The following is a 20,457-nucleotide window of genomic DNA, read 5'->3' as shown; positions in this document are numbered from 1 at the left end:
ACGCAGTAGAGGACGTAATTTGTCAATGCCAAAGGTGTCACCTAGGAAGCACCTTGCATCGATCACATGTAGAACAAAAAAAAGAAGGCGACGGATCCTGTGCAAACCATGGGTCCTGTGCAACTATGCAAACTTTAAATCAAGGCCACAGATCCTTAATCCGATGGGGTAAACTTAGATCATCAGTGTTCTTCCAAAAAAAAAAGGTCTAGTCTCCTGCTCTGTTGAGCCTTGGTGTGAATGTTTTTATTTTTAATTTTCACTTCCTAATGAAAACATTAGGCCACATCTCTGACAGTAAAAAATAAAGATCACTGACCAATCGCTGGGCAAGTTTATTGCCATTTGCCAATGACGATGACAGAAGCTATACAGAAACCAAAGTTCCATGTTACCGAGAGAGACATCGCCAGCGCCACCCTACTTCTCGCAGTCGCAGCACCCAGCACGGCGACGGTTGTCAGGTGGCCAGCGTCGTGGGGAAGCAGCTGTCGTGCACGCAGCTGAGCACGTCCCGGTAGTCCCTGTCCACGGTGAAGGAGTCGTAGACCTTGCCGTCGCTGCTCCTCTTGTACTCGAACAGCAGCGACGAGTGGTTGAACGCCGTGAGCTTCACGAACCCGAAGTCCCGGTCGCGGAAGATGCTCCACCTGGGGATCGCCGTCGTGTAGTCCGACAGGTGGCTCCCGCCGCCGCCGGCCACCACGAAGATGGTCCCGTTCATCGTCCCCGAGTAGCGGCTCTTCTCGCTGGTCATGCACCGGCTCTGCTCGTTTCAGTGTAAGTGTAAGACTTTAGGCTTTCAAGAATCGGAAGAATTATTCGTTTCATGTAGGGTGGTAACTTATAGGCTCCAGTGATCTCTTTACGGTCCAACTTGAATTATTTATATATTTTTAGCATAAAATTATAGTCCAGTTCTTTTAGAATCCGACCCTTGGTTACCTGGTAGACGGGGCAGGTCCTCTCGTAGTTGTGGACGTGGCCGAAGAAGGCGATGTCAACGCGGTACTTCTGCCAGAGCCTCTGCAGGCTCTCGCGGCCCTCGGGCTCCTCGAAGGCGCCCTCCATGGCGTACCAGTCGTTGGAGGAGTAGCCCAGCACGCGGTGCGCCGCGAAGACGAGCCACGGCTGGTGCTTCCGGTCCACCGTCGAGAGGCAGCGCTCGATGAACGCGTGCTGCGGCGTGCCCTCCCGCCAATCGTGCTCCGAGTCGCCGACGCAGAACCGGAACATCCCGTAGTCCACCTTGTACCAGAAGTTGGCCCGGTTCTCCGCCGGGTAGTAGTAGTAGGTCTCCGCCGGCACGCCGCACTCGCCGCCGGAGTCCTTGACGTCGAAGAAGCCGCCGGTGTTGGGCCAGTCCCTCTCATGGTTGCCGCTGCACGAGACACGCACGCACGCACAGATTTGAGATGCAGAATTTTAATTTTCAGAAAAGAAAAATGTGTGAGACTGAGACCTGACAATCTGACTGTACCTTGCGATCATGTAGGGCTTCTCGGCGGTGATGGGCGCGACCTGTGCGGTGAACTGGTCCCACTGGGAGACGTAGCCGTTGGCGTAGGGCAGGTCGCCGATGTGGAAGACGATGTCGGCTGTGTTTAGATGGGGAAAAAGGTGGGAGAAAAAGTCGCATTGGTTACTGTAGTATATTGTAGCACTTTTCGTTTGTTTTTGGTAAATATTGTCCTATCATGACCTAACTAGGCTCAAAAAATTCGTCTTGCAACGTACATCAAAACTATATAATTAATTTTTTTATTTAACTACATTTAGTACTCCATGCATGGATTATTTGCTATATTTAATGTTTCGATGTGATGGAAAGTTTGAAAAGTTTAGAAATTTTGTGGGAACTAAACACACCCGTCATAGTTGTCCAGATCCTTGACCAGCGTGTCAGTCGTGTTCAGCGACCCCGGCTGGTAGTTCGCGAACTCGTTCGACCCGTCCCTCTCCGCCTGCCATTACGATGGTGTTACAATGCAAGTGGATCAGAGCTGAAGAAACCATCATCGTCAGAGATTTGGTCACCTTTCCCATGTCGCCGAAGACGATGACGCGCTGCAGGGAGTTCTGCCCCGGCGACGGCGGAGCACGGAACGTGTAGGGCTTGCCCCACACGACGGACCCGTCCTGCAGCTCGTGCCCAATCTTGTAGTAGTACCTGAAATCACACGCAAATGCCCAACAGACGGAGGACAAATTGTGACACGTTGGCAACTTGTCTCGAGAAGTCTGAACCGCAAATCATATCTGACAACAACTAACTGCTCATCCTACAAGCACTGCAGAGGACATGTCTCGTGCCAAGTAGTGTACTCACTCCTTGTTGGGCCAGAGATTCCTCATGAACGCGGTGTGGATGAAGCCGGGCTCCCTCCACCCGACGGTGCGCGCCGGCTCGCCGCACATGCTGCCGCGGCTGAAGGTGAGAGTCCCGGCGGGCGACCGCGCGGCGGGCTGGGCGGCGGCGCCGCCGCCGACCGCGCCCCACTCCACGAACGGGTACGCCTCACTGATGTCGTAGCCGATGGTCCATGTCACCGCCATCACGTCGTGGGTCTTGCCCTGCGCAAGGCGCGGGAACACGGGCGCCTTGGGGTTCTTGAACGAGATCGGCTCCAACACCGCGATCAGCTTCGGCTGCAGGGATCTCGATGCAATGAGACGGCGTATAAGTTAGAATTGAACTGCATGCACCGACCAGTTTAACATATTAGGTGTCAACTAACTTTTTCGTCCAAGCCGTGTAAACTTTAATCTGAACCACTAGATAAACATCCAAGTCGCATGAAAAATTTGATAATTTTACAATTAACATGATGGCCAAAGATGTAGAGATCGGATGAGAGGTCACATACGTTCTCGAGACCGCCGGTGAAGAGGGCGAAGGAAAAGTTGTAGCGCTGGTTGATGAGCTGGAATCGGACGCTGCCCTTGCCCCAATAGATGTAGTTCGCCGAGTAATTGGCATACTGATACTGCAACCATGCAGCAATAAGTTTCAGTAAGAAAAAAAAAGTACAGATTAAATTCAGATGCTGTAAATTTATTTCCCTATGGTTACTTAATAAGCGAGCAAAAACACGAAGATTAGAGTTTGATGAGTGCAAAGTAACCTTGATATCCTCAAAAAAAAAAAAGGAAGCAACGTGACCTTGATAGGAGCCGTGCAGAGGAGCGGTGGGTCTCTCGCTGGATTAGGGCACGTGCCCGAGCTGCCACACCATGAATCCACGACGATCATGAGGTGTCAGTCATTGATCTCGACTAGCTGCCAACTGAACTCGTGCTACGTCGTTTGAAATGCCTATGGGACGAAGAACAATTTTGATCGATCAAGCTTACACGAAATCTGCTGGAGAGAAAACGGCGATCCAGTCGTCGACGGACGGGCTTGTCCAGCCGTACTTCACCGTCACCCATTCAGTGTCTTCTCCCTGTCAGATACTCAAGTTTGAGAAGCAGCATGTCATGTACACTGTCAAATGATTGTGTAGTTATCGCATTGTATGTCATATATGAGGGATGATCCACGTTTTTAGCTCATTGATTTGCCAAGTTTGCGTCGATACATCAACATATCTCTTTTACAATGTTTGTACAAAGCAGAACAGTTCAGTAAAAAAAATCAAAATATGCTAATGTTTCTTTTAGTGTATCTTGACTAGCTATCCGATTTTGAGTCCTCGACTCGGTACAGGTGTTAAATATTTTTATCTCTTCTCTATTTCTATATCTATATCTATTATTAAAGCGAGTAAAGTTTTCACTCAATTTTTTGGTTTGGTATGTTGGTTTGGTCTGTTTGTGTTATTGACAGGTGGGCCTTAGTCCATCTCGTATGCGAGTCGGACCAACCCTCTCCGTCCACGACTCGATCACGTAGCTCCCTATAAATTAATATAACACACGGGCACTAATATGTACCCGATACTTATACCAACTTTGTCCATAGCAGCGCACGAACATAATTGCCTAGTTATTTCTAAAGCGAGCAATGATTCCATGGTCCGTCAATCAGAATTCTAATAGGAACCGGAATAAATCAATGGGACTAGAACAAATCAATCCGAATCCCATCGGAACCCGAACAATCGATACCTCGGACGGTCACGTCACGACTTGTACACGAGTGAAAGAGCACACAATTGGTGGTCAACACAAAATTAGTGGTCTCATGTAGGTCTGGGTAAAAGTTATATAACCGGTAGCAACGCACTGGCACTATGCTAGTTTAATTAAAATATTCTAAACACAAGTGGTCTGTTTTTATTAGACACACTGTTCAAAGCGAATGTTACCGTAGCTAACAAGCAACAAATTACTGCAATGGGTTGCTCTGATTTTTTTTCCAAAGAAACAAAAACTTTGCTCATCACAGTCTTTGTGGCCCCACTGATCGTGAAGGTTCGTCGTGCATTAAAACAGGGATGGTTATTGGTTTGTCGACCGAAACCTACTGCAGACGACGAACGATGGGATGAACATGTCGACATGATGGCACGATCGGCAGAGGTAGACGCCGATACGCCATGAACGTGGACGAGAAGTTGGATACGTACTCTAACCTCAAGACGAAGCAAACAAATATCTACCAGCTAGGACCAGATCTCGCGCTCGCTGTCCTTGTCGTAGCACATGAACTGACGAACTGTGGAAAAGAGACAGACTTTTAAAGGGGAAAACAATATTGATCGTTCCTGTAAATTGTTTGGATTTCTAAGTACTAAAACTTTAGTCACGTCATATCAAAGGTTTGGATAATAATTAAAATTATTAAATATAGACTAATTAAAAAAAACTATTACTTAAATGGATGCTAATTTACGAGATGAATTTATTAAACCTAATCTATTGTTAGTATATGTTTACCGCTAGTACTGTCTGTTGTAACACGTATACTACTAATTAATTTCAGTGGCAAAGTATTTGTTAAAGAAAACGGCAGGAGCGCTGTCAAACCATATCAGAGGGGGAAGCCGAGTTTTACAATTCACTATGAAGAAATTACATGAAAAAAAAACAACGCTCAAACTCGCAAGAAACAAGGCACGAGACTGAGATAGGAATTACGTGGCGCTAGGCCAAAGCTGACACTGTTTATTTCGACCTCTGCTAGCTGGATGACGGAAACGTTTGTGCACAACAAATGAAGCTAGCGACAGGTAGGTGAATGAAGAAGAAGCACAGGGAGCCCGGCCCACTAGCGAGCGCCGACGGTGGCGATCGAGCTGAGCGTGCGCGTACCTGCTCGCCGAGCAGCAACGGCGTCGCCCGCACGTACGCCGACGGCTGCATCTCGACGGTGGACCTGTGGACAGCGATCTTGGACAGCGGCTGGAACCCTTCCGCCGGCGACGACGACGACGCTCTAATCACCGCCGCCGCCGCCGCGGCAGCCAGCACCACCGCCAGAGCTGCCGCGGCGTCTCTCCTCCCCATGGGAAGCAGCAAGGTAGCTCGCCACTTGTGTCTCTGTTTTGCTGGCCGTCGGCTCGTCGCTGCTGAAGTGAAGGGCGCAGTGGCCTGCTGGCCTTCTTATGTACAAGTGGCGATTGCCAATCAGCCAATTGCAGCGCCCGGCGCGGGGGAGGGGAGAGAAAGAAAGACAGAGACGGCTCGACGGAGGAATTGCCACGCGATCGTGGAGAAATTCCAGTTTCTGAATTTAAATTTGCACGTCTTTTAATATTTGACTTCCAAATCACAAATCTTTCAAAATTTAACAACGAGACATGCGAATTCTTGGCGAATTCTTCGTTTCGGATGAAACCGATCCTTCAAATATCAAATCCACGCCCGCGTTATCCGGCACCTGTAATTGGGCTGGTTTCCTCATACCTCATGGGCTGCTTTTCCGGCCCACCACTACCGAACCGAAACCTCTCTTCCTCTTCCACCACCGCTGGGTCCCGCCCCGCGGCGGCGGCGGAACCGAACCCCGGCCGGTGCGGTGATGGAGCGCGAGCGCCGCGCGCCAGCGGCGGCGGCGGCGCTGTGGGGGCACAAGCACCTCCACCTGCTGGCGCGCGCGGGGTCCAAGGAGTCGCTGGAGTACATCCTGCAGGCGCTCTGGCGCACCCGCCGCACCGGCCTCGACGCCGCCGACCGCGCCGTGGTCCGCGACGCCCTCCAGCTCGCCTCCTACGCCGAGATCGACCCCGTAAGCACCCCCACCTACCTTTTCTCCTCCCCCGCGCCTCCTTTCCGCGCTGTCGCTGTCATGCCGTCGCGGTTGTTGCGAGTTCAGAATGTTCAGTGTCCCCAACTTACTCAACTCTGTTCTTCTTCGACCTCCGCTGCAGCTGCTCGTGTGCCTGAGGATACTGATCAGGCGGTGCGCCAGCGAGGACGTCTCCAAGGACGACATCCCCAAGCTCTTCCCCGACGAGGTGCCGCCCGAGTTGCAGAAGCTGCTCACGTTGCTGCTGCAGAAGTTCCAGCCAGAGTGGCAGGAGGATGCTTCAAAGGATCAGGTGAGGAGCTGACACGGTGATCTGATGTTTAGATGGTATCTGCTTACCGTTATCTCGATCACGTTCTGCTCATTCTAACGCGTGGGGTTTCTTCTGTAGGCATCTACCCCACATACAGGCACTGCAGAATGTCAGTTGAACCAGAATGGAGACACATCAGAGCAGCCAGCTGCTTCTGATGCAGAGGTAGATGGAGCAATGTGGTGTGATGATTTTTTCATGGATGTTCTACACTTAAGAAATATTTCTTAACTTGAAGCCGGATGATCACTATCCTCTCAAGTGTTTACCTGAATCAGTGAACTGATATCTAGTGCTCTAGGATGAAAGATCTGATCAGGCTAAACTATTGTTGTAAATTGAAAGGATGTTCCTGAGTCTTGACGACTTGTAAATTGATACTACTACATGTTTTTAAGTCCATTGCTGGTATCGGTGCCGTGGCATACTTAAACTGATTCTTCCATTTACATTGCTGGGAAGGGAAGGTATGTCTTCACGTGTGGACACTGGACAGCTTATAATGTGTTCCTAGGTACCTAACTCCTATATACTAATGTAATGTTTCATGCAGCAGCACTCTTTGGATCGTTTTAATGTTCAAGCTGCGATAAAGTGTGCCTCTTTCTCCCCTCGGTTGCCATTTTACCTACAGAAATGATATTCTGCCTCCTATTCCAAACATATCCCTTTGTATTTGAAACAGTACGCTCGCATAGCTATTCTTAATTGAAGTGTTGTGCCGTGCTGACGTCCTAATAATGGATTTAATGGACTTATATTTCAGTTCAGAGGGAGTATCCTCCAATGCATAATACAATGACATTTTCTTGAAATCAGATAGCCAACATCTGCAATTACCCGACACAGCTCCATCACGTATGTTACAGTCCGATGCAAGAAACACTGAAAGCTGAAATGACACTATTGTTATTAACACTTCGTAAGGACCACCACCATGATTGCTCCAAGATTCCAGACATGTTTATTTCACAGCTTAGATCTTCCAGCGCATGACAAATTCTGTATCTTGATCCGATGCCAGGATGTGTTGAGGATTCCTCTCAGGTTCCATGTCTTCCACGTTTTCGGGTTGGACATTTGCAGCCGCGTCCACCTGCAATCCAGAAGATGCGTTTTCACCACCTGTTTTATTCAGAGCAACAAAAGTTGCTGAAACAGTGGGTTGCAATGGGTTTCACTTACTGCCTTTGCTACTATCTCAGCATTTGCTGGTATGTCTAATGTAGCCTCGAAAAGAACCCAAGCCCACTTATCACTCTGAGGTCCATCAGATACATATGGCACGCCGTCTTTCTGATATCTGTGAGCCTCGACCCAGGTTTTACCCCCATCAACAGATATATCCACTCTCTCAATACCACGGCCACCACCTGAAAGTGCATATCCAGCAATCCTCGCCTGCAGCGAGCAATCATAGCCGCGTGTGAATATGATTTTATTCTAGCCCATGGTATGCACACATGATGAAGTCTCAAGAGTACATTATTATGAAATAACACTAACCTTTCCTTCCTTAATAACATCTACATCTTCCAGTGTACAGATAGCAGACTACTTGATCAAAAGTAAGTGAAGATAAGTTATCCAGAAGCCAAGCAGAACAGATTAGCATAGAAGAAATGATAATGTAGCATACCTGTACAGGAAAATCCATCTGTGGCCTTCTAGTTGACCAGTTAATATTGTCCCAGTCTACGGTTGGTGGAAACATTTTGTAATCTTTTTGCGTAAAAAAGCCCTGGTTGAGAATAGCAGTCAGTTTCAAACATAGAAAAATAAAACTGAAAAGGCATTGCACTCGTATTTTCAGAAGACCTGACATTCTTCCTCGGTTATTTTGATACTGTCCAGCCATTTTACAGATCGTGCACCAATAACACCAGGAACAACAACACGGAGTGGGTATCCATGGTCACGATTGAGGACCTATACATGGTAAATTATAACAAGTGTGAAGTCCGGAACATATCTAGATTAAATGACAAAGCAAACAAGAAGTAGAAGTGCGACAACAGCATTATGAAAAATCCACTTTTCGAAACAAACTTCAACATCAGACCGAAGACTATACAGAATAAAATTTCAGTTATGAAAAGAAAGGACAACATTTGACACCTCTCCATTCATTTCATATGCAAGTAATACATCAGCATCAGGATCTGTTGCCTGCTTTAATGGAATAGATGCAGTATAAGGACCACCTTTTTCCTCCTGAAAAACAAACAACATGAGATCAGTGAGGTGACACTAAAAGCTGCTGCCAGTCAATAAAGACCAATATACTCAGTTACTCACTTTACACTTGTCAACACTAACAAACTCAACATGCTTCCCTCCTAAAGATGTAACCGAACTGAGTTTAGGTATTCCAACTAACTCAAGGACATCAGATAGTTTTGCTCCTCCCCAAGTTGCTGGAACAATATAAAAGATCAGAACACAGTAGTAAAGCACTTTACTTTGGATGCCAGTATGCACAGAGATGAGCGCACAGAATGCATTTCTATATATTTGAAACAGAGCACATCCCTTAAGTTCTAAGTTCTGAATATTCTAAAAATAGCACAGCTCTTACCATTTCCAAGAGCAGATATGTCCCAGCCAACACCTCTCACTTTCCGTACCTTACTCATTGCTGTTCTCCTGTTTCCCGCACACTGTAAATATCATATCAGAATCTCATTGTCAAAAATTCGTGACACTAATATATTTGACATCACAGAAAGATCAAGGAGAGCAAGGCATGTAAGGTATCAATAGATAACCTGTAAAGTTGCAGTGACATTGTACTTTGGAAGAGCCCTGAATGAGAAGTTTATGTCAATTTTTTAAGCACAATACAAATAACATCACATTCACATGATAATATACTAAAAGAAATTACCAAATGTCAGCCATGGATAGCTGAATAGGCTTGTTGACAAGACCAGAAATGCAAACACTGTATCTGTTCATCCATTCATACTGTAACGTCAGGGTCTGCAACTGATTATAACAAATGGAAATTCAAAGTTCCTATTAAGAAACCTTGAGAGGTCCTCGACTTTTGGAATGGGTCCATGATTCCTCTTGTAGAAGAAATCCACCGGGGTAATGTAAGATGTGACTAGTGCCGACCGGTGAGGCTCAGCATTAAACGGCTCCTGCACAGCAACATAATGCTACCACATTAGTCCATTGGCATTTCAGTGAACGGGCTAAACGATGGTGTGTAAACGGGCTGAACGCTGTATCTCACTGAATTACTGAGGAATACTTCCTGCTAACATAAACTTATAGCCCTCGATAATCTACACAATTATTCAGGAGCAGCCCTTGCCAATGGACACCCTGCATCAGGATGGCAGCGGACAGAGAACTACATCCAATTGCCGTGGAATACATGATCCGTTCGCCTTGTTTCTCAAAGTGAACGGGGATCTATTTGCACACTGACACAGGCTACAAAAGTTCCTGCTCGCCACACTTCACCAATCGCAACCACACACTAACAGCACGTGCACACGCATGCCGCATACGGGGGAGTGGGAGCGCTCCTGCACACAGCATCAACGGCGGCCCCGATCGGCCGATGCGCCGGCACCGTCGAAACCCTCGCGGGCATCCGGCCGACCGGAGAACGAATCCGCGCGCTTTGCGACACCACAAGGCGCCCAATCACTCGAATCTCCATTGGGGGGGGGGGGGGTGAGGAAACACGGGCGCCGGGCGCGGGGGGAAGGGGAGCGGCGCTGACCTTGGAGTTGATCTTGAGGGCCGGGTGGCGCGGCGGCTCCTCCGCGTAGTCAGACGGCGCCGTGAGGCCCGGCATCTCGTCGCGCGTGGCCTCCGACTCTGAGCTCGCTCGCTCCCTGTTCGTCTGGGGGTTCGCTGCTCCGCAAAATGACGGGTACACGAGACGAGGCGAGACGATGACACCGAGACAAGACAACGCCGCGGGCTCGAAGTGGGCTCCCTGTCGGCGAGCGCGAGGCCGGCGCGGCGGCCACTTTCCCGACCTAACATTTCAGTGGAATGACATGTGGGACCGCGCCGCCACTTGAATTTGATAGGTTTTTTTTTCTGGAGGTTTCTGTGGGCAAGGAAAAGGAGGAGGCCTTGCTTCATCAACACGGGCTTAAGCCTAGTAACTTAATAGTGGGCCGTGCATTACTAGTGGGCCTTGATTTCTGACCTGAAACAGCAGATAAAATGAGTAGAACTGTTAATCTCAAAAAAAAAAAGAGTAGAACTATCAACTTGTTCAAGTTGTGCTAGGAAACTTTGACTGCTAATTAGAAGTATTAAATGAAGGCAGTTTATAAAACCAACTCCACAACTCAACGGAACTTTGAAGAATCTAATGAGGCATTTGACCGCGTAATTATAGGATAGCTACTGTAGCATCACTGTAGCCAATTATCGTTATTAGATTCGTCGTGAAAAGTTACACTTATCCCTAAAAAATTTTGCAAACAGACTTCTTTTAGTACTTCATGCATGCGAGATTCTTCTCTCGGCTTGTGTGCACTAAGGAAGCCTAGAACAACCAAACCGGGCCAATGTCATGTCCCGTTGCAAATTTTAGGTATTGTTTCCTTCAAAAAAAAGTATTAGATACAGAATCGCAGGTTCTAGCTTGGTTCATCAACTTCTAGCTTGCCATATGATTCTGCATGATTGCTTGCCTTGCCATCTTATGTCTTCATCTCCGAAATCCGAGAATTTGTTGTTCAACCATTACCCTTTTGTCTGAAACCAAAGTGTGTGCTCAGACTGACGCCCAGCATCATTGGCAAAGGTCAGTGAAATTGGCGCGCTTTGATTGGCAAATCTGACAATGGACTCGATGGGCCTGAAATGTTTAATACATGAATCTCCGGAATAAAGCATGATATATACACCCATGAATTTTGATGTATATGTACATCTGAAAAGCTGTAGCTTGACTGAAATGAAGATCAATTTGGAACCCAAGGAACCTAGAAAGGGAGGAGGAATCAACAGCTACGGGATCAAACTATCAGGAGAAGCGGGATCAACTGCATGCGCGGCGCTCATGGTCCTCTGCTCCGGCGATCGATCACCACCTGACAAACTTGGGCACGCCTTCGAAGAAGTCGAGCATGTAGTTCTCGAGGTCCTCGAGGCTGCACTTGACGTGCCTCGCCGGGTGCCGGCTCCCCTGCCCTAGGAACGCCCGGTACGCCGGGATCAGCCGCTCCGACACGGCGATGCGCAGCTCCTCCCGGAGCTGGGGGTCCGTCACCTTCCACGCCGTCTGGGCCCGGTACAGCTCCTGGAACGCCGCGTTGAAGCCCTTGGCCGACGCGCCCTGCGGCGCCGCCGCCTTGTGCCCCGCCGGCGGCCTCGACGCCGCGCCGTCGTCCCTCCTCAGGTGGGTGGACAGCACGGCCGTCCATGACGCTCGGAGGTACGCGGTCTCGTACTGCCGGATCTGGCCGCGGTGCCGGCGGAGCCAGTCGTCGCCGAGGAGCTCCCGCAGCGGCGGCGACTCCCTCACCTTCTGCACCACGTAGTAGAGGTTGTTCATCAGGAAGATGTTCTGCAGCCCGGCGTCGTCGTAAAGCCGGGACTTGTCGTTCATCTTGTAGAGGAGGAGCGTGAGCAGCTCGCGGATGCAGCGCGCGGACGGCGTCGAGGCGGCGGCGCAGCCGTCGGTGGAGGCCTCGTCGGCGTCGTTGACGCCGGCGTCGCCGAGGACCACGTCCAGGGTGCCGTGGCTCTCGGCGAGGAGGCCGCAGTAGTTGAGGACGTAGCGGGTCATGGGGTGGATCTCGCCGCCGTGGACGGCCTTCCGCGACGCCTCGCCGTGGATGGCGTGGCCGAACTCCTCGATCGTGTGGCGTAAGGTGGAGCCCAGCTGCTCGACGGTGCTCGACACCTCGCCCGCGAAGAATCCGCGCGCGCCGTCGCCGGAGAAGAGGGCTTCGAGGTCGGGCTGGACGTCGGTGAGCGCCTCGTACATGCCGACCGTGCGGTAGAGCTTCTCGGTGGCGCGCGCCGACACGGCGACGGCGTCCGCGAATCCCAGCAGCTGCAGGACGCAGCCCCGGGCGACGTCGGCGAAGCACTCGTGGCCCAGCTCCTCATCGGACTCGAAGACCTCGTCGCACAGCAGGCGCTCGCCGGCGAGCAAGGTCCTGACCACGGCCCTGACGGCGTGGCTCCACCGCCGCATCTTCTGGTCGAGCACGCCCCACTCCATCCTGATCACCTCCTCGATGGCGACGGCCTCGACGCCGAGTAGCGCCGCGGACTCCGCGAGCGCGTCGCGGCGGGCGGAGACGTAGACCTGCGCGAGCTCCGGGCCGTACCCGGCGCGGAGCATGCGGTCCGCGACGCCGCGGACGGAGGCCGCGGCGTCCGGGGAGAGCGTGCCGTGGCGCGGCGACGCGCTGGGCGTCGCGGCCTCGTCGACGTCGTCCGAGGAGAGCGAGAGGCGCCGCGGAGAGGAGGAAAGCAGGGAGCGCACCTCCTCCTCCAGGCGCGGCATGGCGGCGTGCACGGCGGCGGCGGCGCGGGCCGAGTGGCCCGCCGCGGCGATGGCGTCGTCCACGGCGTACAGGTAGTCCATCATACCGATCGTCTCGGAGGAAGAAGGCGAGGAGTTGCAACGGCGGATGACCTCCTCCGCGGCGGCGATCTCTTCCTCCTCCTCGCCGTCGCCGCCACGGCCGGGCGCGTCGTCGGGGCCGCTGTCGGACGCCTCGTCGCCCGTCTCCGGAGAAGAGAGGGGGTGCAGGCGAGGGTCGAAGGTGGACAAGAAGTGCATCATGTCGTCGGCGGCGTTCTTGGACACGGCCAGGCTCTTCACGATGTGCTTCGCGGCCGCCATGACCCTCTCCTGCCCGGCGTCCGGCGACGACGCGCTCTGCCTCTCCATGGACGCAGCCGCCGTGGGAACACGCGAAGCAACCTTTGTTGGTCGTCGCCGCGACTGGATCACTCGAACGATTCTAAAGGTGCAATTCTGGTGGGCAAAGAGAAAGATCTCGATGGCAATTTATACTTGCCTTTGATAACCCAGACAGAATAATTTCTTTCTTTTTAACATGGAGCAGATATAAAAAAATATCCATTTTAGACCATGTCAAGGGAATGCATGTGTCCTTTTTGTTTGAGAAGTCGTGTACAATGAAATGGATCGTCCGGTGTGTGCTATTGGAGGACATTGGTTCGTTGACGTGTAGATGTCGACTGCAGCAGAACGAGCAGGGTCAATTCTACAAGTAGGAGTAGTCTACTAGTCTTACAGTAGCTTCGTTTGCAACACCACTAGCTCCACGAGGAGATGGAGATGGCTGCAGCTGCTGAACAAGTTCCGTAGGATGTGAAAGTTTCATGGCAATTTCACAGAGTTTGGATTTTAGCTCATGCAAACAGGAACTCCTGCTCATCACTTCATCAGGCCAAGAATGCTCGGTTTTTTTGGAGCACCTGGACGTATGTGACACGTCCCAGCAAACATTTGACAGTTTCCTCTCTATACAAAAGGTTACTTTTTTTGTGCGTTGGCTAGTATGCGACGACCAGAGGAAGAAAAAAATACCGAGATCAAGAGGTCAATGAAAGCTTTCTATTTTATAATGATGTTTGTTAACTTGACCATATTTTAGGAACAATTTGCTCTAGTCGGCGCAATCATTTTTGGCCTTTTTTTAAGTAAAAAAAAACTGCCACCGAACAGGCAAGAGTTGAGTTGAGACGGAAGCAACGTCCTTCAAGCAATTTTCTTTTGGTTTTCTTGTTCCATTCTGCGCCGCCAGTTTCTGATCAGACGGCTCAAGACGTCCAATGTGGATCATCGCCACTGGTTGCTGACCGCTTTGTCAATTGGTCTGGTCAGGGTTTACTCTCTCTTTTATTTTTTGAAAATAAGATAAGGTCAGGGTTTACTCAGTCTTTTTTTTAGAAGGAAAATGTATTGATCTTAGCGCATTACACAGGTTCTTTCAGAAACAGGAAAAAAATTATAAAAAAGTCCAAAGCTCCTGTTCAGTCTTTGTGACGAGCGGTTTGCGTCGTGGGTCCAATGGACCAAAGACAAATTATGCACGGGGCCCATCAAGTGCCAAGGGCCGGCCTATTGGCCTATGATGGAGATCAAGGAGAAAGATCATTGGTCCAAAACAAAAGGAAAAAGAAAAGGTGATAGAAAATCCTCGCAGTGTAGCACATGGCTTAAGTTCATACTAGTCCAGTGGTTCACTTTCTTACACTGCTATAAAAAATATTGGTTCTGATTTATAGGAACGTTTTTTTTCAGTAGCAAGTTAATATAGCATCCGCCCTGCCCGCGAAAGAGGATGTGGCCTAGTGGTTACAAGAGCCTTGATAGCATTTCAGGTCCTGGATTCGACTTTTCGTGAAAGCGAAATTTCTAGAATTTAACAGCATTGTGTTTTCAGTGGTAGACAGCGTTCTATTTGACAGCGAGACGCCTACTGTGACTTCGTCAATTTCGAGAATTTGTCGACTCAGTCTTCAAAGATACTCATAGGGGTAGATTTGTGTACGTATATTCATAGGGGCGTGCGTTGCGAGTGACTGAGTTGTATTGTGCAATCTTAAAGAAAGCATCCGCCGCCCCTGGAAAACAATTTTAATGGTGTGTGACGCCATAACCCTTCCTCCTCTAAAATAATGTCCATTTATGGAAGATACACAGCTAATCCCGAACGTGTAAGGAGCATATGGATATGGTCCATATGGATGCGTATGTGCATATTGTTTTTGCGTCTATCTAACACTTGGTTTAATTTTTTAATCGCATATTCACCCTCCAATCCACAATCACCAACTCTATGAGAAAAAACTTCTAATTATTGTAGTCGCCGATTTATACTATTTCATTATACATCAAATGATCAACACAAACAAAAATTTTATTCACCCTAATCACGAACTAGCAACAGAAGAAAAATACATTAGGTCCTGTTTGGCAGGGCTCCGGCTCCGGCTCCATAACCAGCTCCGGCTGGAGCCCTGCCAAACGGTGCTGAAACCCGACTCCAGCTCCAGCTCGGGCGCTGAAACCCCGGGAATCCCGGTGACTGGAGCGGGACGGAGGGGGAGGAGCCACGAAATGGTAGCTCCAAGAGGCTCCGGCGGCTCCTCCATCTCGCCTCCCACCTTTGCCCTCCCCCTTCCCGCGCGCGTTGCATCTCCTCGTGGCCTCTTCGCGCGCTCCTCGGTAGCCGAGGTGCGGCGAGCCACGACGGGGCGAAGAACGGTGGCGTTGCGGCTCGAGCAAGAGGAGGAGGACGGAGCAGCCGGCGCCGCCATGGCCGAGCGGGACTATGGGAGGAGGGGGCCGAGCTACCGGCGCCGCCGTGGCCAAGCGGGAGGAGGGGGACGGAGCTGGCACCACCACGGCCGAGCGAGAGGAGGGGGACGGAGCTGGCACCACCACAGCCGAGCGGGAGTAGGGGGCAGAGCTGTCGATTCCGCCGCGGCCGAGCCGAAGGAAGGAGGCGGAGCTGCCGGCGCCGCCGTGGCCGAGCGGGAGGAGGGGGCCGAGCTGCCGGCGCCACCGTGGCCGAGCGGGAGGAGGTGGACGGAGCTGGCGCTGCCACGGCCGAGCGGGACTAGGGGGCCGAGCTGTCGGCGCCGCCGTGGCCGAGCAGGAGGAGGGGGACAGAGCTAGCGCCGCCGCGTCCGAGCGGGATTAGGGGGCGGAGCTGTCGATGCCGCCGCGGCCGAGCCGAAGGAAGGAGGCGGCGCTGCCGGCGCGGCCGCAGCCGAGCGGGAGGAGGGGGCGGAGCTACCGGCGCCGCCGTGGCCAAGCCAGACGAGGGGGGCAGTGCTGCCGGCGGCGCCGTGGCCTTGCGGAAGGAGGGGGCGGAGCTGCCATGGCCTGTTGGGCAGCAAGAAAGGATAAGGAGAAGATGAATTGAGAAAAAAATAGATAGACTCGGGTAGTATGGTCATTTTATATTTTCTGTGTATATTAATAACTAGAAGGAGCTGTTTTGTCAAACGTTTTCGAAAACGGCTCCAGCTCCACCGAAAAAGCCGCTCCACGAGTAAAGCCAGAACCGGAGCTGTTTTTGAAGGAGCCGGAGTCCTGCCAAACATGCCCTTAGTCTTTGGGAGTGGAAGAATCTGCAGCGCCGTGCCTCCTCCAGTAGCGTTCGTGACAAATTTATATTTAATGTGCACTTTATTTCGTGGACACATTTATTCGTGGCGCTTTCGTGGTCACAAGTCTCGTAGTAAATTTTTCGTGGTCACAAGTCTCGTAATATTTTGCAAGGAAAATTCTTCAAAAATACATGTTTACAAGGTATAAAATTATTACAAATGTTTCGCAAGAAAAAAAAAGATTAAATAAGTGTCGTCGCTACATATCTTTCTCTTGGTAGAAAAATTGAGCATTCATGTTAGCATCACCCAAATATTCGGATATGATTCATTATTCTCCATCAACGGCTGAATGCTACCAGATTAGGAGTCATTATCCTTTTCATTAATACGCCTTGATCGTCAAGTCCGGATTCGCATAAAAGCTTTTGATTCTGACAGGTAGTGAGAAAAGATCAAACATGTCTCCTTCCTATCATAGCTCAGTACACACGTTCATTTTAACCTAGACTTCTGTCTATTTTGCACCAATCAGCCCACACCTGTTACTTTGTCTATGGCTCTATGCTGAAAATGATCTGGTGAAACGCATTTTTTTTAGATGATAGAATAAAAATACTATTTTGACATTGTGGTGAAACACATCGGACAAACACGTACGATCTCGCTGAGTGGGTGGATTGACATTTCCTTTAAAATTTAATTACTCGTCAAAATCAATCATGACGATTTTCCCACTAAACTTGGATCTCTGAACTTGTTTTCAAAATCACACTGTTCTTCTGGCAACCAGCAGCAGCGTTTTTTTTCACATCAAATCAGCACTAACCACCAACCAGCCAGCAATATTTTTCTCTCACAGTAAATAAGCACCAGCCACAGCCAGTCGAACAGAACGAACGTTAAAAATTCAGAATGACGTCTCCTTCGTCGGATCGTTATGCATCACAAGGAATTTGATCTGCATATCGTAACCCCCGTTCTCAAGAGATCTCCACTAGGCGGTCAAACATTTATATTTTCAAAGAAAATATCGTTTCATTGAACCCTCTTTCGGAGTCGCGAGATTCTTTTTCTCTCATTTCTTTTTTCCGCGCGAGAGACCACAACGTTGGAGGGCCCCCATGGACCAGGTGCTTTGGGCCAGATCTGGGCCCTACATGGGCTTCCCAGATACTTGGCCCGTCCACACTTCTCCCATCTCTAAAACTAAACCCATCTCTAAATCGACTAGGGTTTCCCCGACCGCCGCCGCCTGCGCCTCGTTGCTTTCTCAGCCTTCGTGCGAAGGCGACCCCTCCCTCCTCCGCCGGCGCACTCCGACAGCCGACGCCATGGTCAGACTCTCCCTCTCTCCAGTGGCTTCTCTTCAACCATGGTTACCATGCTTTGTGCGGTCGATCCGACTGACATCTTTGCTGTTGCGTCTCAGGTGAAGTACTCGCAGGAGCCGGGCAACCCGACCAAGTGTAAGATCTCGCCCTGCTTCGCTTCTGCAATGCTTTTGGTCTTGTGTTGGAGGCTCGCTCCTCTTCTTGTGGTGGTTCTGATGGATTGTTTGTGTTATCTGTGCAGCGGCTAAGGCCATGGGCAGGGATCTCAGGGTCCACTTCAAGGTTCGTTTCCTTGCGAATTGACTGTTTCCTCATTATTTTGCTGTGGAGTTGATGTAATTATGGTGAACTAAGTCGGCTTATGGCATTACTGGAGCTTTGTGACCGCTTAGTGATAATTAATCATGTATTGGCATTCTGGACAAGTGTGGCATCATGCATGGATGTGTTACAATGTGGGAAACCTAAAGAGTAAAGGTTCTGCTATGTTCTTCAAATGAGCAGACATGAACACATTGTTGATTGTTATTGGTGAACTGTTGTGTTGTTTCCATCGCAAATGGTTCATAGACAATGTGACATATTTGACATGTTTTATTTTGCCGGAGATTTACCTAAGTGGAGTATCAGCACCTGAAGCTTCTAAACGGTATTTTGTAAGATAATAGGAGCCTCAAATATTGTGGTAACATGGCTTGCATCATGCTAATCACATCTTAAACAAACTCTGATTGATTTTGCAATTTTTTCACCTTGTATTGAGTTTTTTTGAGGATCTTTTGATTGCTGATTTTATTGTGAGCATCATGGATCATCATAAGTAACTCATGTGGCTGGGGTGTTGCTAGCAGCTTTATCCCCTTCTAAAGCACTGTCATGCATCTCCTTTTTAAGCTGATGTGTTCTCTAACAGTCTTGCTACTCTCTATACTTCTGGCTTGTATTTGAAACAGTGTATAGTTCTCCCACAAAAACTAGTGTGTTGCTATTCTATATTTGGTCTTATCACTAATCAATCAAAGTCAGTCATTATAAATATCACTAATCAATCAAAGACAGAATATTTAGGTGAATAGCTGTACCTACTGTTAGAAGTTAGGTGTTTAGGCTATCCTATGAACCTGGCATGGAAAGGATCTGCAGGCTTGAAATTATTTTATGGTGCTTTTTCACATTTGTCTTAGGCATACTGTAATACTGACTTTACTGATTAGTAGATATCATATGACGCCTCTGATGTTCACAATATGTTTCCAGTTTCTCTTCCTAACCTGGTATTAATCTTTGCAGAACACAAGGGAGACAGCTTTTGCACTTCGCAAGCTGCCTTTGGCCAAGGCTAAGCGGTACCTTGAGGATGTTATGGCTCACAAGCAGGCAATTCCCTTCCGGAGATACTGCGGGGGTGTTGGTCGCACTGCTCAGGCTAAGTCTCACCACTCAAATGGGCAGGGTCGCTGGCCTGTGAAATCAGCCAAGTTCATATTGGATTTGCTGAAGAATGCTGAGAGTAACGCTGATGTATAATGCTGCTGCCCTCTTTTTTCTTCTTTTTAAAAAATGTGCATGGCATTCCTACTGTTTGGGTTAGCTTAATTTTCTGTTACTTCCAGGTGAAAGGCTTGGATGTCGATAACCTCTATGTTTCACACATCCAAGTGAACCAAGCTCAGAAGCAGAGGCGTCGCACGTACCGTGCTCATGGGCGCATCAATCGTACGTGTTAAGGGATGATGTTTTGTTCTTGTGGCGTTTATGAATGTCATATTTAATTTGCTTTGCTGCAGCTTACATGTCCTCACCTTGCCACATTGAGTTGATCCTGTCAGAGAAGGAAGAGCCTGTTAAGAAAGAGGTATTTCTTTAATCCCTGTGGATTGGGTTTATCAAACATGATCTTGATATTTCAGAGCTGTTTGACTTCAAATTCTTATGGTGCATATTTTGAAGCATCCTATCATTTTAATTCGGTAAACTACTGAACTGGAAGAAATATCGTTGCATGCCATACTGGTATAATTCACCTTACAGCAAAGCAAATTATCATGATTAAGGAAATTGCATCCACCCTCTTACTCTGTGGTTTCCCTTTTCCTTCGAGGAAGTTAATATGGTAGAAATATTATATGTTTCTGGTGTTTCTATACAACCTTCTGTTAGAAGTGGTTTATATTCAGCTGTTTTCTTGATCAATGTGATACTTATTTTGTAGGCTGACAATATTGTCGCATCAAGGAAGCAGTGAAGTATGTTAGCTTGAGCAAGGCTATTTTGTCGATGAATTATAGCTGTAGCTCTTATGTTGTTTTTCTGGCAGCCTTGCCTCTTGAGATGTTCCTGGATACAACGCTTGAATCAGGATTTGCTGAGCTTGATGTTGTGCTTCAGATTGTACGAGCAATTCGTAATATATTTGAATTTGGTTATAGCGAGATTTATTCGTCCAGATTATGCATTGAAAGTTAATTACAAAATTTGCAGTGTTCTAAGATATATGGACACTTGTTCAAGCAGACATGATTCGTGTG

General features: G+C 49.1%; 4 protein-coding genes and 1 pseudogene across 6 annotated transcripts; 2 read left to right on the top strand and 3 right to left on the bottom strand.

Moving 5' to 3' along the window:
- Positions 1-155: 155 nt before the first annotated feature.
- LOC120712961 (nucleotide pyrophosphatase/phosphodiesterase-like) lies at positions 156-5,529 on the bottom strand. Its single transcript, XM_039998911.1, has 10 exons — positions 5,257-5,529; positions 3,355-3,446; positions 3,164-3,224; positions 2,868-2,987; positions 2,330-2,649; positions 2,038-2,170; positions 1,868-1,964; positions 1,481-1,598; positions 946-1,381; positions 156-766 (listed from the first exon to the last, which is right to left on the bottom strand). The coding sequence occupies exons 1-10, from the start codon at positions 5,449-5,451 to the stop codon at positions 461-463; spliced, it is 1,878 nt and encodes a 625-aa protein (XP_039854845.1). The 5' UTR covers positions 5,452-5,529; the 3' UTR covers positions 156-460.
- LOC120712960 lies at positions 5,505-7,058 on the top strand. 2 transcript variants are annotated; one of them, XM_039998910.1, is made up of 3 exons: positions 5,505-6,172; positions 6,344-6,485; positions 6,585-6,672. In XM_039998910.1, the coding sequence occupies exons 1-3, from the start codon at positions 5,966-5,968 to the stop codon at positions 6,662-6,664; spliced, it is 429 nt and encodes a 142-aa protein (XP_039854844.1). In that variant the 5' UTR covers positions 5,505-5,965; the 3' UTR covers positions 6,665-6,672. The 2 variants fall into 2 exon arrangements, with proteins under 2 accessions (XP_039854844.1, XP_039854843.1); XM_039998909.1 differs by having other exon boundaries at positions 5,534-6,172; positions 6,315-6,485; positions 6,585-7,058.
- A 180-nt stretch (positions 7,059-7,238) lies between these two features.
- Positions 7,239-10,420, bottom strand: LOC120712959 (annotated as a pseudogene). Its single transcript, XR_005691097.1, has 12 exons — positions 10,246-10,420; positions 9,537-9,652; positions 9,394-9,456; positions 9,275-9,311; positions 9,085-9,166; positions 8,805-8,923; positions 8,625-8,720; positions 8,325-8,435; positions 8,146-8,247; positions 8,013-8,060; positions 7,692-7,907; positions 7,239-7,602 (listed from the first exon to the last, which is right to left on the bottom strand). The product of XR_005691097.1 is annotated as a sulfite oxidase-like (transcript).
- Positions 10,421-11,323: 903 nt separating this feature from the next.
- LOC120712958 (exocyst complex component EXO70B1-like) lies at positions 11,324-13,520 on the bottom strand. Its single transcript, XM_039998907.1, has one exon. The coding sequence runs from the start codon at positions 13,393-13,395 to the stop codon at positions 11,572-11,574; it is 1,824 nt and encodes a 607-aa protein (XP_039854841.1). The 5' UTR covers positions 13,396-13,520; the 3' UTR covers positions 11,324-11,571.
- Positions 13,521-17,787: 4,267 nt separating this feature from the next.
- On the top strand, positions 17,788-20,439 carry LOC120712957 (60S ribosomal protein L17-like). The gene is made up of 7 exons (XM_039998906.1): positions 17,788-17,932; positions 18,028-18,064; positions 18,171-18,211; positions 19,220-19,450; positions 19,543-19,645; positions 19,717-19,784; positions 20,142-20,439. The coding sequence occupies exons 1-7, from the start codon at positions 17,930-17,932 to the stop codon at positions 20,172-20,174; spliced, it is 516 nt and encodes a 171-aa protein (XP_039854840.1). The 5' UTR covers positions 17,788-17,929; the 3' UTR covers positions 20,175-20,439.
- Positions 20,440-20,457: the final 18 nt, after the last annotated feature.

Source organism: Panicum virgatum, chromosome 6K (genome assembly GCF_016808335.1).
Source record: "Panicum virgatum strain AP13 chromosome 6K, P.virgatum_v5, whole genome shotgun sequence".
Classification (NCBI taxonomy): domain Eukaryota; kingdom Viridiplantae; phylum Streptophyta; class Magnoliopsida; order Poales; family Poaceae; genus Panicum; species Panicum virgatum.
The sequence above is the reverse complement of the archived record's forward strand: the minus strand, read 5'-3'. Positions and strand labels throughout refer to the sequence as shown.